The sequence below is a fragment of the Phalacrocorax aristotelis genome, chromosome 11 (assembly GCF_949628215.1).
Source record: "Phalacrocorax aristotelis chromosome 11, bGulAri2.1, whole genome shotgun sequence".
NCBI lineage: Eukaryota > Metazoa > Chordata > Aves > Suliformes > Phalacrocoracidae > Phalacrocorax > Phalacrocorax aristotelis.
In genome coordinates, this window is record NC_134286.1 from 4,038,184 (window position 1) to 4,052,772 (window position 14,589).

General features: G+C 45.0%; 1 protein-coding gene across 2 annotated transcripts in view; it reads left to right on the forward strand.

Moving 5' to 3' along the window:
- DACH2 (dachshund family transcription factor 2) overlaps positions 1-9,008 on the forward strand; it is a 311,231-nt gene extending 302,223 nt beyond the window's left edge. For both annotated transcript variants that reach the window (XM_075106655.1, XM_075106656.1), the window contains exon 12: positions 8,136-9,008. In XM_075106655.1, coding sequence (XP_074962756.1) covers positions 8,136-8,173 — 38 coding nt within the window. In that variant the 3' untranslated portion in view covers positions 8,174-9,008. The remainder of the gene's footprint in view (positions 1-8,135) is intronic.
- Positions 9,009-14,589: the final 5,581 nt, after the last annotated feature.

The following is a 14,589-nucleotide window of genomic DNA, read 5'->3' on the forward strand; positions in this document are numbered from 1 at the left end:
GTGACTTTATGATTTCTAATTCAGGGGTTTTTTTCTTTTTTTTTTTTTTTTTTTTAAAATCTGATCCCAACTCCATTATTCTTTAGTTTTACCAGGCTTTGGATCATGAAGTGTTTGTTCAGGCTAAAAGCCTGAACACGGGGAGAACTGGGTAACCACTGCGCTCAGTATGCGTGGGCTTGGTGCCCCTGTGCGAAAGCAGAACATGACCTGTGCAACGGGAGTTGTAAACCTGCCACACACCCTCGATGGCAAAGCCTCCCTTGGCTTCACCACAGCCACGGGTGACAGCGTTCGCTGACTTCCCTGGCAGTAGCAGTGTGGTGATCCTGTTCGTATGTAAATGTGTGATGAGTTTAGCCAGTTCTTCCACCAAGCGCTCTCAGCTGATAAAACGGCTCCTGAAAAGCTCTCTATAGAGCTTGTTTAGATTTCAAAGTGTTTCTGTCCTGTAGCACCATCTCTTTCACTTTCAGTTATGCTGATACTGTAATATCTTTTTATTCTCTTTTCCTTTGGTTACAATTTTTGCACTTGACAGCTACTGTTGCACTGCGTCTTTAACAATTTGAGCGCAGTCCCTCATTGCCCCCTTCATTTGCTGCCTTTGTTTTTTGGGCCCTGGGAGGAGGAAGGGTCGAAACACGTGTCCCTAGTACAAAGCTGTTTCCAAGCTTGCAAAATCTCTCTCTATTGCACAGAAAAAAGCGTTAGCATCAATGCAGACCTTTCTCTTGCTGTTGTCAATAGCTCTGCTGGACAGAAATCTATCATTCACACGGTGCCTTTCCTTTGAAATTCAATTAGTTTCACTGCCAGTATCTCCTTAAGAGGGTTTAAAGGGAAGTTGCAAAAATACTGCACAGCCACCTTTCACAGTGATTAAGTCATATCATATTTTATGCTCGTTTCTTAAAATGATTTTATTAACACAAGCTGTTCATACACTGGGATTCTGATCTGCATGATAAATCTTTTCCGTTTAGTCGACTCATTTTCTCTGTGCTTTGTATATTAATCGGACGGAGATTTTGTGCAGACGAGGCTTAAAACTTTTTTGAACTTTACAGTCTAACACCTCCATCTTCCGTACACCTGATCTTCTGGTCCAGCATAGCTTGATCTGAGAGAAGCTTTTTAGCTGACAAAATAGAAAAGTAATAGTTGCTGTAGCGGTGAAGCCCCCCGCGTAGTTGAGTGGTGCAGGAGAGGGTGATGCATGCACAGAGATACCCTTCTGGTCTTGCTTCCATAACTCACTTGTGGGCCGGCAAGGCAGTGCATCAACCATTTTATCAACCGATCTCCGTTTCACATAAAATAAACATACTGGGTGTCATTAAGTGCACCTTCAGATCAATGATTTTTGCAAATGACATTCAAGTACCATTCGAGGAGTGCTTTTTTGCTGATAAAAGCAAATTAAATTAGCACAACTACAAGTGTGCTGATAAAAACTAAAACCGAACAGCAGCACCATTAGCTAACAAAGTAATATTTTCTCTTTACTGCTTTCTGCCATTTAGTTATTATCCTATTGGAAATCTAATTATAATCCTTTTACTCCCTAGTCAAACTTCACAGTTTTTGCAAGCTTAGCACTGACAAGTGATTTCATTACATTTGATTGCCCGCGCCCAGATTGACTTAACTTCACTCCGAGACCTAAAAGCCCTCTCAGTTTCTCAGATTCCCTGTTTGCACATTACAGCAACAGCTCCTTTAATTAATTAGCATGAACAGCAGTAACATGAACTGCTGAACAGAAAATAACATCATTTTATGATCGCAGGGAGACTTCTCCTTTTGCATGTTTATACCTTAGTTAACTTTTGTGTTACTATATTTCATTGTTAGGGGATATTGGAACAATCAGCAAAGCAATGTTATCTTAAAATTTTTAAAAATAGATGTTACCATGATACTCGATGATAACAATTTGCAAAAAATAAGAGACTCTAAATTTCAAGAAGGAGGTGGCAGCAGAGGCAGATGGACTTTCCTGAGGTTCAGAGGGCGTGTGCTTCACGGTGCCTGCAACAGGAGGGTGACCCGGGGCTGCTGCTGCTTTCGTTTGTGAAATAACCTAGCAGAGATTTAGCACGAAAACTCTAACTGTGACTAACTTGTGATTTTTATCTGTCTGCCACAGATGAAGGACTGTGGAAGTTTGGAACATATTTTGGTTTTTATTATTTAGAAAACTGGACTATAATTTTTTCAATATAATATTCGGATATAGCCAGTCAGTTTTCAAATCCAGCCTATGGTAAACAGGGCGCAAGGGGGCAGATAAGAGAGGGGTAGTGTTTCTGAGGGGCTTCACAACTTTGTTACTATATCCAGTTATACCTTCAAATGCTGCAATCCGCTGAAACCAACCACGCCATGGAATTTCAGAGGGGTCTACAGTTCCAAGAGAAAAAATTCAACATCTTGGAAGTTATAGTGCTGTTGTCCTGGTCTTGCTTTCACTGAAAAAAACATGTTCAGATACTTATAATTCTATGCAAGGAAAGACCAGAACCCTGTGATTAGAAACTCTTGAGATTAAACTAAACAGAGGCCCGATATTTTTCTTGTGAGTTCTTCGTTACCTTCTTCGTTTGAGCCTTAGGCCTTTTCTTCTTCCTCCCGTCCAAGCCGTGCTCTCTCCCTAGTGTGTGTCCCGCTATGGATGCTCTGAACCGTTAAACCTCTGCAGTTACTCTGTGCTGTGTCACATCGCAGAGCTTCTAAAAAACCCATTCGCAGTTTGCGTGCGATCACCGGCCTGTCGCATCCCTGCGCGCACCGGCCCCGCGCCGCTGGCGGCGAGAAAAGGGCCCTCGGTAGCGACTCGCCACGGCGTCGCGGCGCTGAGTGACGCGTGGCTCGCCTGCGGGCTTCAAAAGTAACGGCATCGCCGACCTTCGGGTTGTTTCTGCTTTAGGTACGCAGTGGTTTTCTGAACCTCTCTGTCAGCACGCAGAGACACGTAGGAGGGAGGAAGCTGAGATTTTGTGATTTACTGGAAACAAAAGGTGGGGAAAGGTTCTCCCAGGAGACTGTTGAGTGTGGAGGTCCGTGCCGTTCTATTCCTACAAAGGTCTACAACGTTTATTCAACAATTCAGTGTCAGTAGGCTGGAATATTTCCTAAGCGGGAGCCACTGTGTTATCTCCCTGTCTACCCTCACTGACAGTGGCAATCCTGTGCCTGCGTAGTTTGCATTCAGTGAACAGACTCTTGTCCTTGCCTATTGTTACTCATTGGAAATCCTATTTTCTGTACAAGTTTTTAGGTCTAGTAACGCGGATGTGGAAATATTTGACAGAGGCGACTCGGTAGTCCTAAGCACAAAAGAAGCGGGGAAGAAACCCCAAACGAGGCACCTCCGCGCGTGAGCAGCACGGGAGGGTCCGGTGCCACGGTCCTGCCTGAGGGCTGGTACCGCTCCCCCGGAGGGAGGCTCGTCGGCTCAGGCAGCGTTAGACATCAGAGACTGCGCATCTGCAGGGGTGGAAAAGAGGCGATATGAAAGAGCGAGAGATGAAAAGAAAGCAAACCAACTTCGTTAGTACTGCTGCTCGCAGAAGCAGCGTTTATTGTCCACGGTCTCCTGTGAGTCTAGAGGAAACCATGCCCTGCTCATGGCATGCTATTTTTTTTCTCTTTCACTGCTCAGTTTGGAAAATAATTACAGATAAATGGAAAGGAAAAGTTTTGCTGGACAACTAACAAACCGGCAAAGAGGTCAGTTTTACTCACGGTTGCCATTCAGCTGAATGACTAGCCCAAAAACACGAGAACTGGCCGCAGACCAGGTCTTTTTTTTTTTTTTTTTTCCTTTTTTTTCCTATGGTAGCGAATGATCCTTTTCTGTGTTTTCTGTAATTGCTGCGGTCCTTACCCCACTAGCAGGGGCCTGGATGCAGCCTCCTTCCAGGCCAGTCAGCGCTCCTGTTTGCCAACAGGTTTAGGGAAAGTTTTTTCCTGGGATTTCATCCCCAGCAGAAGCTAATGCAAACTGTTCTCTGAGTTCCAACACACCCACCCCGCACACACCCCCAAAGGAAGAGACTGATTCAAACTCGTTAGCCCCAGCCTTGTAGGTTAGATTTAGTATTATGGCACTGTATTTTCCATGTGTCGCTGCATCCAAAGCTCAGCTTGGCTCTGGTCTCACTGAAACGCTGACTCGGTTCACGTTCCCTAGGACGGCTGGAGAGATCAGCTCCTGCCCGGCATGCTTACAGCATCACGTAAGGGGCTTTGATTCAGCCCGTCACACAGGAGTTGTGCAAAGCCCCGAGAGGGCGTGGGTCCGGCACGTGGCTGCCCCCTTCCCTCCGGCTGCTCCTCTGTCCGCACAACCAGCCACATCGCAGCTCCACCCGTTATTTTAGCAGCTCTCCCAACTCCTCCTCTGTCTAAAACGGGCAAAGCGGGATTTTCAGTTCATTATTTCATCTCTGCTACCCATAGCCTGCGATACATGGTGCTGGGTTTTATTTTTAAAATTGCATTAATAATTTACTGACGCAGCAAATTTAGCCTTGTTGTCTCAGTAGGTAGCAGATCCCAAGTTGCCTTCCTCCGCCTTCCTCCTCCCGTCTGCGCTGTAGCCGTGGCGGGCGGTGGCGCTCCCCGCCTCGGCTGCGGCTGCGCACCAGCGCTACTGGGGCGCGCCGCTTTGTGCGGCTTGTGAGGGTACATGTGGAAGTTCTGTTTTAAAGTCCTTTTATGGAAATACAGCTGAATTACTACCTTAAAAGAAAGGTGTTACAAACAGCCTCACAGAGGATTCGGAAGAGTCAGAGATGCTGAATAGGCTGAAAAAGAAAAGAAGGGAAAAAAAAAAAAAGGGACTTAATATGCAGTTGATAATTGCTGCTTTTGGACTCGTCCTTTATACACACATTAAAACCTTGAAAGAAAAAGACAAACGATGATACCGTTGCCAAAAGAGAGCGCAAGAGATGGATGTACACCCTGGACTAACAACTCGGGGAAGCCACCACCATCCCGAGGGGGAATTGCAATTATTAGTGTAGGCTCTGGCTCCCTGAGACATCGTGAGATCTTTACTTGTCTTATCCATTGTGAAGGGGGAAAAAAATCATTTCTAAATGTCTTGCTTATTAAGCCAGTCATGCATTTCACTGTAGGTTGTAAAGCAGTGTAACATGCACAGGGGGCTCATAAGCATATTTTAGTGTTAGGGAATATCATTTATACAGTTTTTATATTGTCAATATTACCCCTAGAGCATGAGATTAGGCTTTAAACTACTGTAAATCTACGCTTTTGCTCACCTTTGTATAATTTCATTTTTTAATAGAATGAAGCCCACATAAATGAATATTTGATTAAGGGATAAACCTGATAAAAGAATACATTTACTGCACACAGATTTATTCAAATCTTTGCTATATAACACAGTAAAATGCTATGAAGCGGTATGTAGCTTGCAGTCAGCTACACTGAGGAGATGGTGAATATTTTTCAAAAAGACGAATTTGACAACACCGCATTGTCTTTCATGTGCAAGTGGTAGCGCAGACGCTCCTAACGCTTTAATTCCTCATAGGTGGTTGCTGTGTGACGTTGTTAATGCCATGGAGTTAAGCTTATTGCACAGCACCAAAACAGTATTTTAATTTCTGGAGAGTAATTGAGAGCTTTATAAAAACGGAAATATTTAACTCTGCACTTTCTGTTTACCTGATCAATACTATCTCCTGGGTGGCTGCGCTGCGCTTGAGCTTTGGCATTTACTTTCTCTCCTACGGGTATTCCAGATACCGCCATTGAACGTCCCTTGAGAAGTGAAGGGAATGGGAAGGAAAAAACGGAAAACTTTCAAAGTTTAAATAGCCAGTCCATCAGCCTGCATTGCCCTTAATGGCCACCTCTTACCTTAGTTTGAAATGCATTTTTTTAAACTACAATAAAAATGTCAATAATTTAAAAAAAAAAAACCAATATTACTGAGCCTTTTTTTTTGTAAATCAACTCTTCCTTGAAAGCATGTCTGGATTCCTCCCCTCTTCTTAGCAGCCAGGGTCCTCGTAGCCAAATGCAGCACCGTAATCGTGCGCGCAGATGTGGTCTCTGGCTTACTGCCTTTGTACAAATATCAAGCATCAAACGTGGATCAAAAGATGCGGCTGACGCCCAGTGGCCATTTCAGCAGTGACCGATGTAGCGCAGTCCTGCTGACCTCCATTGGTGTTACGTGGCCTACCGCAGCACGCCCGGCTGTAGATCCCGCGCCGTACCGGGGGCTGGGCAGGACGATAGCTTTGCTCGCCTGGCTCTGCGCCTAGGCCCTCCAAGAGAGCAGCGGTGTGGGCAGTGGATGCCGGCACGCGCGCCGCTTCGGCTGCTTCTGTGCAGGACCGGTGTGTTACTGGCCCAGGAGAAGCGCCCTCCGGCAGAATTCCAGCCTTTTGGACTGCCTGTGAAGGCTGCTCATATGATTTTTTCTTTTGAGGGCAGCCCCGCTGAGCTGCAGATTCTGCCTGGCTACCTTTTGTGGTACAACCTTAGTATCGGCTAGATCACCTACAGCCTGCTGTGGAAGAAGTCATGTGCAACGTCCTAATAATTGGAAGGAGAAAAAAGGGGGGGGAAAAAAAAAAAAACCAACAAAACCCACAGTGTTCAATATTTGTGTTTTTGCTTACCCACCGCCCACCCCCCGGCTTTACTAGTTGCCCCACTAAGTTTAAGACAATAATTTTAATCAGCCAAAGGCCTGAAACTAATTCTATTCACCTCTCGGAGGTTCCCATGCTCCCAAACATTCCTCCGGAGATGTTACGTCCCTGGCTCTTCCGATCTTTATTCTTGTTTACATCCAAAATACATATTAAATCATCGCTGTTTGGAGAGTCTGAGCCTCCTTAAAACCATGAAACATTCAATTACTAATTAGCTGTTTCCTGTTCCTAATGAAGTGAACATGTCGGATTTGGATTAAAATTCAGCTACTGCTCTCCTCTGTTTATGGTTCCAGATGTTTTTGTTTTATCTAGGAGGTTGCTTTGACAGCTACTGCTAAATGATAAATCACTCATATTATAGCTGAAATGCATTTTGAAATTGAAATGTGGCAAACTTTGCGATTGCTCCAAGGATCAGTGTCAGTTAGCAGGTCAATACTTGTTCCTTCCTTATGAGCGTTCGGTATTGGCATATGCAAAACAGTAATGGGCTGGATGTCAACGTTATACAAAATGCTTCTCAATATTATCATTTTGCTATCATCGTCAAGATCAGTACTTGCGGGTTTAGCTGGGTGAATTCATGATTCATTGTATAATGAACAAGAATATGGAGTCTTGTTAGCTTTAGTTTCTGTGGGCATTTTAATAGTTATTTTTTCTCTGGGCTCAATGTGAAAAAGCACAGTTGATAGGTACTGTAGCCAGGAATACTTTCATGAAGGAAATAAGTGGCTTTCTACTTGTTTCCCTAAATAAGGAAAAATAATTTCAGAAGAAAAGTGGCGGTTTCTGAATGAATGAAAGAACAGTTTCCCAAGAACAGATATTGATTTGACTTCTATTACTTTTTTTTTAAATGCAATGCAATTTTGTTTTAACACGCTGTTCCCTAGAAGGTTTTGTGCCTGTAATAACAGTGTGGTGTAAAGCTGGTGCCACGTTCCTCGGCCTATTGTACGGAGGCATGCAATACAACGCAGGCTGGCCTCTGGAAAATACGACGGAAAATGAGTGTTCAATTAAAAAGCAACTGTCATAAAGGAAGGAAATGAACATAAAAATATTTGTAGTCTCTACTCAGCAGATGCTGGCTGGCAGGCAGCGTTAGGAAGGCGGCTGGTGGTTTCCAGCCCGGCTGAGTGCCCAGGCGTGTACCGCCGGGTTAGAAGGCGGGCCGTGCCCCGAGAGCGGCTCATTTCTGGGCCTGACAGTCACCTCTCGGGGGCTGTGCAGGGCTTTGTCATCAGGTGGCTCTTTCCCAGCGTAAAACGGACGCGTGCGATGGAAGCTTATGGCACCGGTAGCTTGGCTTGAGAAAAAAAGTCCACAAACAAATAAGGAAACCCACCTAACTTTCAATTAATTATAAAATGGGTATAACTCTGTAATTGACCTGTTTCCGTCTCTTTTTTTTCCCTCCAGAAAACAGAACATACATCAAGCCCACTATTATGTACTGAAGGAAACACCTATTGCTGAAAAATGTATAATGATCACTATTTGAAGACTATATAGTTCATGAAAAACGTCCCTTCCAACCTTTGATGCCTTCAGTACTGTGTGAAGAACAGGATTTGTAGCATGAAACTTGAAGGACAATTTCGAGCAATTTACTGTTGCTGCATCGAAAACTGCCGTATTGTCATTAAGAAATATTGAGACTTTTTACAAGCTTACCATACCAAACCAAGCCTGTTACAACAGATCATTTTTAGGTCCCCGGAGATAGAAAGGAGTTTTAGTATTTTTAAGCACATACAGGAATTAAATCCCCCCCCCCCTTTTTTTTTTTCTAAGGAGGTAGCTATTACTGTATAGCAATGGCACAATGATTTTAAGCCACAAAGGTCCTCACTGGCTGTACATCATACAAGTCCAGTTTATCACTGAAACTGTTCAACATGGAGCTGTTTCGATTGTGTTTATAAATTAAGCTTTGTTTACTGAAGCAGATACTCGATATATATTACGTTTTAAAAAGAAATGTGTGTACATTTTTTAAAAGAATGATGTAAAAATTGTCCTTTCATTAGATGACCGATTCAAAAGTGTGAGCTAAACCCTAATAGCTGACGTAATATGAGGATTATAATTGATGCTTTTTTTTATGCTCAGTTCAGCTTGGCTTTTGGTCTTTTAAGATGAAAAAAATGAATATGCAGTAGAGTGTTAGATAATGGAAACTTTTAAGTATGGTTTCTCTGTTGTACCATATTAAGTTAAAGTACACATTCTTTGTTAAAATGTTCTTGCTAAAAATACAGTATTAAAAATTTTTTTGTTTGACTTTGGAAATCTTTTAAGATTTTTTTTTGACTGTGAATTCCCATAGCTATTGTACTAATGCAGAACGATATTTTGCACTATATAAAAATACTTGAAGACGTTACTTAAATAAAGAGGGTGGGTTGGTATTAAACATTTTCCTAATTATTGTACGGTCCAAAGTCTGAAGTCTGCAAGTGAAGCATTCCTTTCTCAAAATACGAGCCTGAACGCTGGTTTGAGTCGAGCAGAATTAAGTAGTCACCTGTTCACTCCTTACTTTCATGCATGGGTCAAAGGCACAATGCCTGTTTATTTACTAACTAACTCATGGTTATATAGACACATGCTTATGTTTACACACACCCCCTGAATTAAATCACAAAAACCCGCTTTAAATAGCTCTCTGGGGAATAGGGTTCCTATGACGCTGTATACATCCGTAGCTGTACATATAGCAGTCAACATTTCATTTATTTTTGTCACTACTTTTTTTCTGTTTAACAGCCTTTTGCCAGCTTTCGAAGTGTACCTTCAGCCGGTGCTCTGTAATGCCGCAGAAAAGAATCATCTGGGGTTTTTGTTCCTAAAAGAAATCTTCTAGCTTAACCAGGTGTCAGTTCCAGAAAACATGCCGGCCTCTGGTTTACAGGTGCTTAATCGTCAGACTAGTCTTTCACTGTGCAAACACAGTTTAGTTAGTCCATATTAATTTTTTTTTTTTGCAAGCATTCTAGTAACTGCATTAATCCCACTGCCATCGCTTGAGCAATCAGACACTGGGTGATCCAAAGACAGAGGGGCGTTAGGAATGGGGGGGTGCTTGCCTACGCTTAATAAAAGCGCATCTGTGAGTAAAACACTGCAGCACCTGAGCTTAGCTTCTACCTTGGACTATGTATTGCTTGTAGTTGCTGTTCCAGCGGGATGCTCTGAAATCAGGGTTGGACCTTAGTTCTAAATCATATTTTTAAAAAGGACTTGATCCAGGCCGCGGGATACTGCGGTGTTGCCGACTGCTTGCCCGACCGCTGGTATTGCTCCTGCCACTTGCAGGTGTTGAAGGGTGCCCGGCCGCGAGTTACCCAACCTCATGCGCTTTAGAAAGATGTAACTAAATAGTTCAGTCTTTTGAACTGGCAGCATTTTTCTTTCATCTCCAGAAAGGCAATTTTAGCTTCCCCCCGCCCAGTGGCCGCTCTACATTTCTTAAGGCTAGGTTGCTATTGGGTTGATGAGCACAGCATTGATTTCTAATTTGCCCTTCCCAGAATAGTTTTAAATGCCAAAGGAGTGGCAAAGGAGATCTGGGAAGCTGATAAACTTCAGAGACTGAATCTGTTGCTGAGTCCTTATTAGGTAGCTCCTGATAAATATCGACAAACGAAGACACTGAGCTGTTCGCGTGTCAGCCCAGCCTAACCAGCACACTTGTAACTAACACTTTCTGTTGGAGAAACATATTAAACCCAGAACAAGCGTCAGGTTTGGTCAATTGTGATTGAATAGTTCCTACAAAAGTGCAGATTTCAGGGTTTGGTTTTTTTTTTAATATGTCCCTTTACTTCCTATCATCTCAGTACTACTCTCGCTGACACCCTCCTGCACAGGGGCCTGGCTGTGGGTCACACCGACCCGGCCCGTTACGCCGCTGGCGCCGCCTGGCACGCGGGCTGGTGCCCGTCCAGCCGGGGAGCCGCCCCCCGCCCGGAGCCCGGCGCAGCAGCCACGCGCGGCGGCCCTGTGGCTCAGCGCACGGCCTCCGCGCACCCCACGCACGGACATTCGGGGAAGAGGGCTGACACTGCGTGGGATTAGGGCTTTTTTAACCTGTGTGCAATGTAAAAAGCCTCAGTGCAGACTGTCTAGTGCCGGGCACTGCAACTGAGCACGAAAGGCAAGAAACCGAGGAAATTGCTTTCATGTCATATCTTCTAGGTCTCTGTTGATCTTGTCATTCAGAGGCAGCCCGACATGGGCTTGTTTACTCAGAGAAGACAAGGCCAAGGGAAGAATTAATTGTCTTTCATATATAAAAGTAAGCTATAAAGAGCAGGAACGTAACCTTCCCTGGCCTCTGTGGGTCCATGCCCAGCGTGTGCTGCGTTCAGCCGGCTGCACGGCCCCGCCATGGCACGCCTGCCCGGTGCTGCTGCACGGCAAGCACAGGCAAGGTAGAGGTGGGTTTTTTTTTTTTAATTTCACATTTTATTTTAATTTCACCTAATTTCACATTTGGCAACAGTTAGCACACACACGCACAGACGGTCAGCTTGGCTTTTAAACAGCAGCGTGCTCTCAGGAGGAGCGCTTTGGAGGCCCCGTACCCTCCAGCCCTGGGGCGGGGGAGAGCCGGGCAGTAGGAACTAGAGCCGTCACTGCGCCCCTCCTCATCTGGGGCAGGAGCTCAACGGCCCAGCTGGCGCCCGCGCTGGCAGCCCGGGAGGGACCTCGCCTCGTCCAGGTTTTTGGCTTTTGGGGTGGGTTTGGCGTTGGGGTTTTGGTTTGGGTTTTTTGTTTGTTTGTTTGTGGGGTTTTTTTTTTGCTTCGTTTTATTTTTTCCCCATGAAAATACCTGAGCAGAGCAGGGCTTTGGCTGTGCCCATCTCCTCAGCACCACCTAAAAGCAGCGGAGCAGAGGGACACCGCAAACCCATTTTGATGCCATGTATGGGCTGCAGGAAGCTGAGCTGGGGAATGGGTGTTTGCAGGCGGGGGTGGCAGTGCCGAGGGTGAGTTGCGGCACCCGCAGCCCCTCTGTGACAGCACTGGTTTCCTCCAAAGCATGTCCTTGTTTGTAAATTGCCTTTGAAATGTCATGATGCCAATAAAAAGTTGGTGTTAGCTGGACACAAGGCGATCTTGGCCAAATGCAGGCAAGTTAAGGGGCAACGTATTTCAGCAATTTTATGAAGCTTGTGCCATGCGGACTGCTATCATCATAAACTAACAATCAATAGCGACCCATCTTGGTTTAAAAATCTGGATCTATAGTCATACACAGCGAGAACCTTGTCCTTTAGAAGTGCATGGCTGTGCATTAAAAGCTGAATGCTGGTTTAAGTAATTGCTAGCTACAAGTAAGCAGCTCATTAATATATTTATTTACAGAATATTTTTGGTAACATGACAAAATGTGGGCTGACCTGAACGGTTACGAATTTTCTCCGTGGCCTCAGCGGCTCTCCCCATCTGCTCCTCCGTGTGTGTGCGCACACACGTGCACAGCCTTCGCCCTAAACTACATGGGTGACAAGTCACACCCTCGCCGGCCCGGGGCTGAGGATCTGGCAGCGGTACCGGCACAGAGCCTGCCCGCTTTCCCACTGCGCTTCCTGCTGCCGCGCCACAGCAGCCTGCCTGCCCTGCTCTGAGAGGGAGGGAGCGGGGAAGGAATTCACAGACGGTTTTTCCCACCCCAGGTCATGTCCAGCGGAGAGCTACGACGCTGATCAGGGAACTGGAGCATCTCCCTTACGAGGAAAGGCTGAGACCTGGGATTGTTCAGCCTGGAGAAGACAAGACTGAGGGGGGATCTCATCAATGCTTATAAATATCTAAAGGGTGGGTGTCAGGATGATGGGACGAGGCTCTTTTCATTAGTGCCCAAGGACAGGCCGAGGGGCACCGGGCACAAGCTGGAACACGGGAGGTTCCACCTGAACATGAGGAGAAACCGCTTCCCTGTGCGGGTGCCAGAGCAGGGGCACGGGCTGCCCAGAGAGGCTGTGGGGTCCCTTCCCTGGAGACATTCACCCCCCGCCTGGACGCGGCCCTGTGCCCCTGCTCTGGGGGTGCCTGCTCCAGCAGGGGGTGGGACGGGATGAGCTCCAGAGGTCCCTTCCCAACCCCCGCCATTCTGGGAGTCTGTGATGCGCTATCATCATTTGCTATGCAAGCTACAGATGTTTCGGCACTTAGAAGGAAAAAAAAAATAATCACTATTAATAAACATTTTTTACTTTAGTTCTGTCTGCAAACAAGGGCTGCTTTAGTGGTTTGAAGCTGGGATGGAAGGGGAGAAAAAAGTATTTTTAAATTATGAGTTTATAGATGAATTATGAAAATTCTCTTATGCTAACTGATACTTACCAAATTAGATATTTTTATATATCTAAACAACCTTTTAAAAAGACATTTGGCTTCACATGTTTGACAACTTATGCACTGCTTTTTTCAAAAATGACATTGCAATGTGTATTCACTGACCAGTGGATCCTTTTCACTGCACACCAGTTCATGCTCACTCAAAGGCATGAGTGCTGCCCTAGCTTCCCAGTTTCTGTTCTGTGGCCCGACTAACTGCAGGTCTTACCTCTAAGAGCAGTCCGGCTCTATGCCAACAGCTGGGCCAGCCACTATGTTTAAGGTTTTAAAACTATGTTTTAAGGTTTTTAACCTTTAAAAACAATCTTGGATGGGTTAGGCCATACATGTACCTGCTGCTCCTGGTAACAGAGCAAGTGTCCAGTATTCCAGAATACATTTTTGGCCAGTCAGAGGGATGGTGGAGATGAAACAGCCAGAGAAGAGGCAAGTTCATCCTGAACTGTACAAATTTGGCCCAGCTGTAATTACGCATGGTGTGCTTCGGTCAGCCAACAGTGCGACAGCCGTCTTTATTTTTCACAAGAAAGTCTGAAATCAGACAACGGATAGAAACATAGTCATTTTGAATTGTTAAGTGAAGACATGGTTTTATAATAAAGTTACTTCATAATAAACATTACAACACAATACCTCTTATATTTGGGTTATTAAGAGTGAAGCATACAGCCTCACGTAAACATCGCGCCTGAAGCAGTTGAGCATCACGCCGTCGCATGCGCGCGCGGCACCAGGGTGCAGCTGCCGTCCGGGATGGGCCAGCGGCTCGTGCTGCTGGGGAGGCGAAGGAGCGGTTGGGTCACGGTACGTTGGCCCCTACCTTCGGCGGGCTGAATACAGGCACGCAGCGCCTGCCTCGTTTGCATTTTAGGATCTGGGCTTTGCCTGAAGCTTTAATCTTATTACCAAAGGCCACATGCCTAAAATAGATTGCATCCCACCCTCTTCCATCAAAGTGGCCAAATACAAAGGAAAAACCATTGGTATTAAATGAAACAAGATGAATTAGCTAAAAAGAGAAGAAAGAATAAACAAGGAATGAAAAGTAAACTTTAATTCTCTCCAGTACCAGTAGGATTTGGCATTTAACGTTAATCATATGGTTCATTCTGTATCAGGAAAAAATACCTGTTTCGTGTTTCCCCTGCCATTAGCTGAAAGTCTGTTTATTCCCAGAGCTGTGCTGCCATCAGTTGATGATGCTGGAGCACTTACAGAGACGTTTTGGTAGGAAAAAAACCCACTTTATCATTCGTAACATTATTGTGAAACATATTTTTCTTTGTAGACCAGTCCAAAGCAATTCCATAGAAATTGTTGCATGTTATCCCTTGGTGCCAACTGTGAGGGGTTGGGGGAACCACATCCCAAAAAAGTAAGAAAACAGAGGAAAAACCTAGTGGCTTAAATAACAAGGAATAAACTCCCTATTGGATTTTTTTTTAATAGTTCTATAAAACTGGTGACGACAGAAACGGTACTCAGAGATTTTTGATGTCAGATC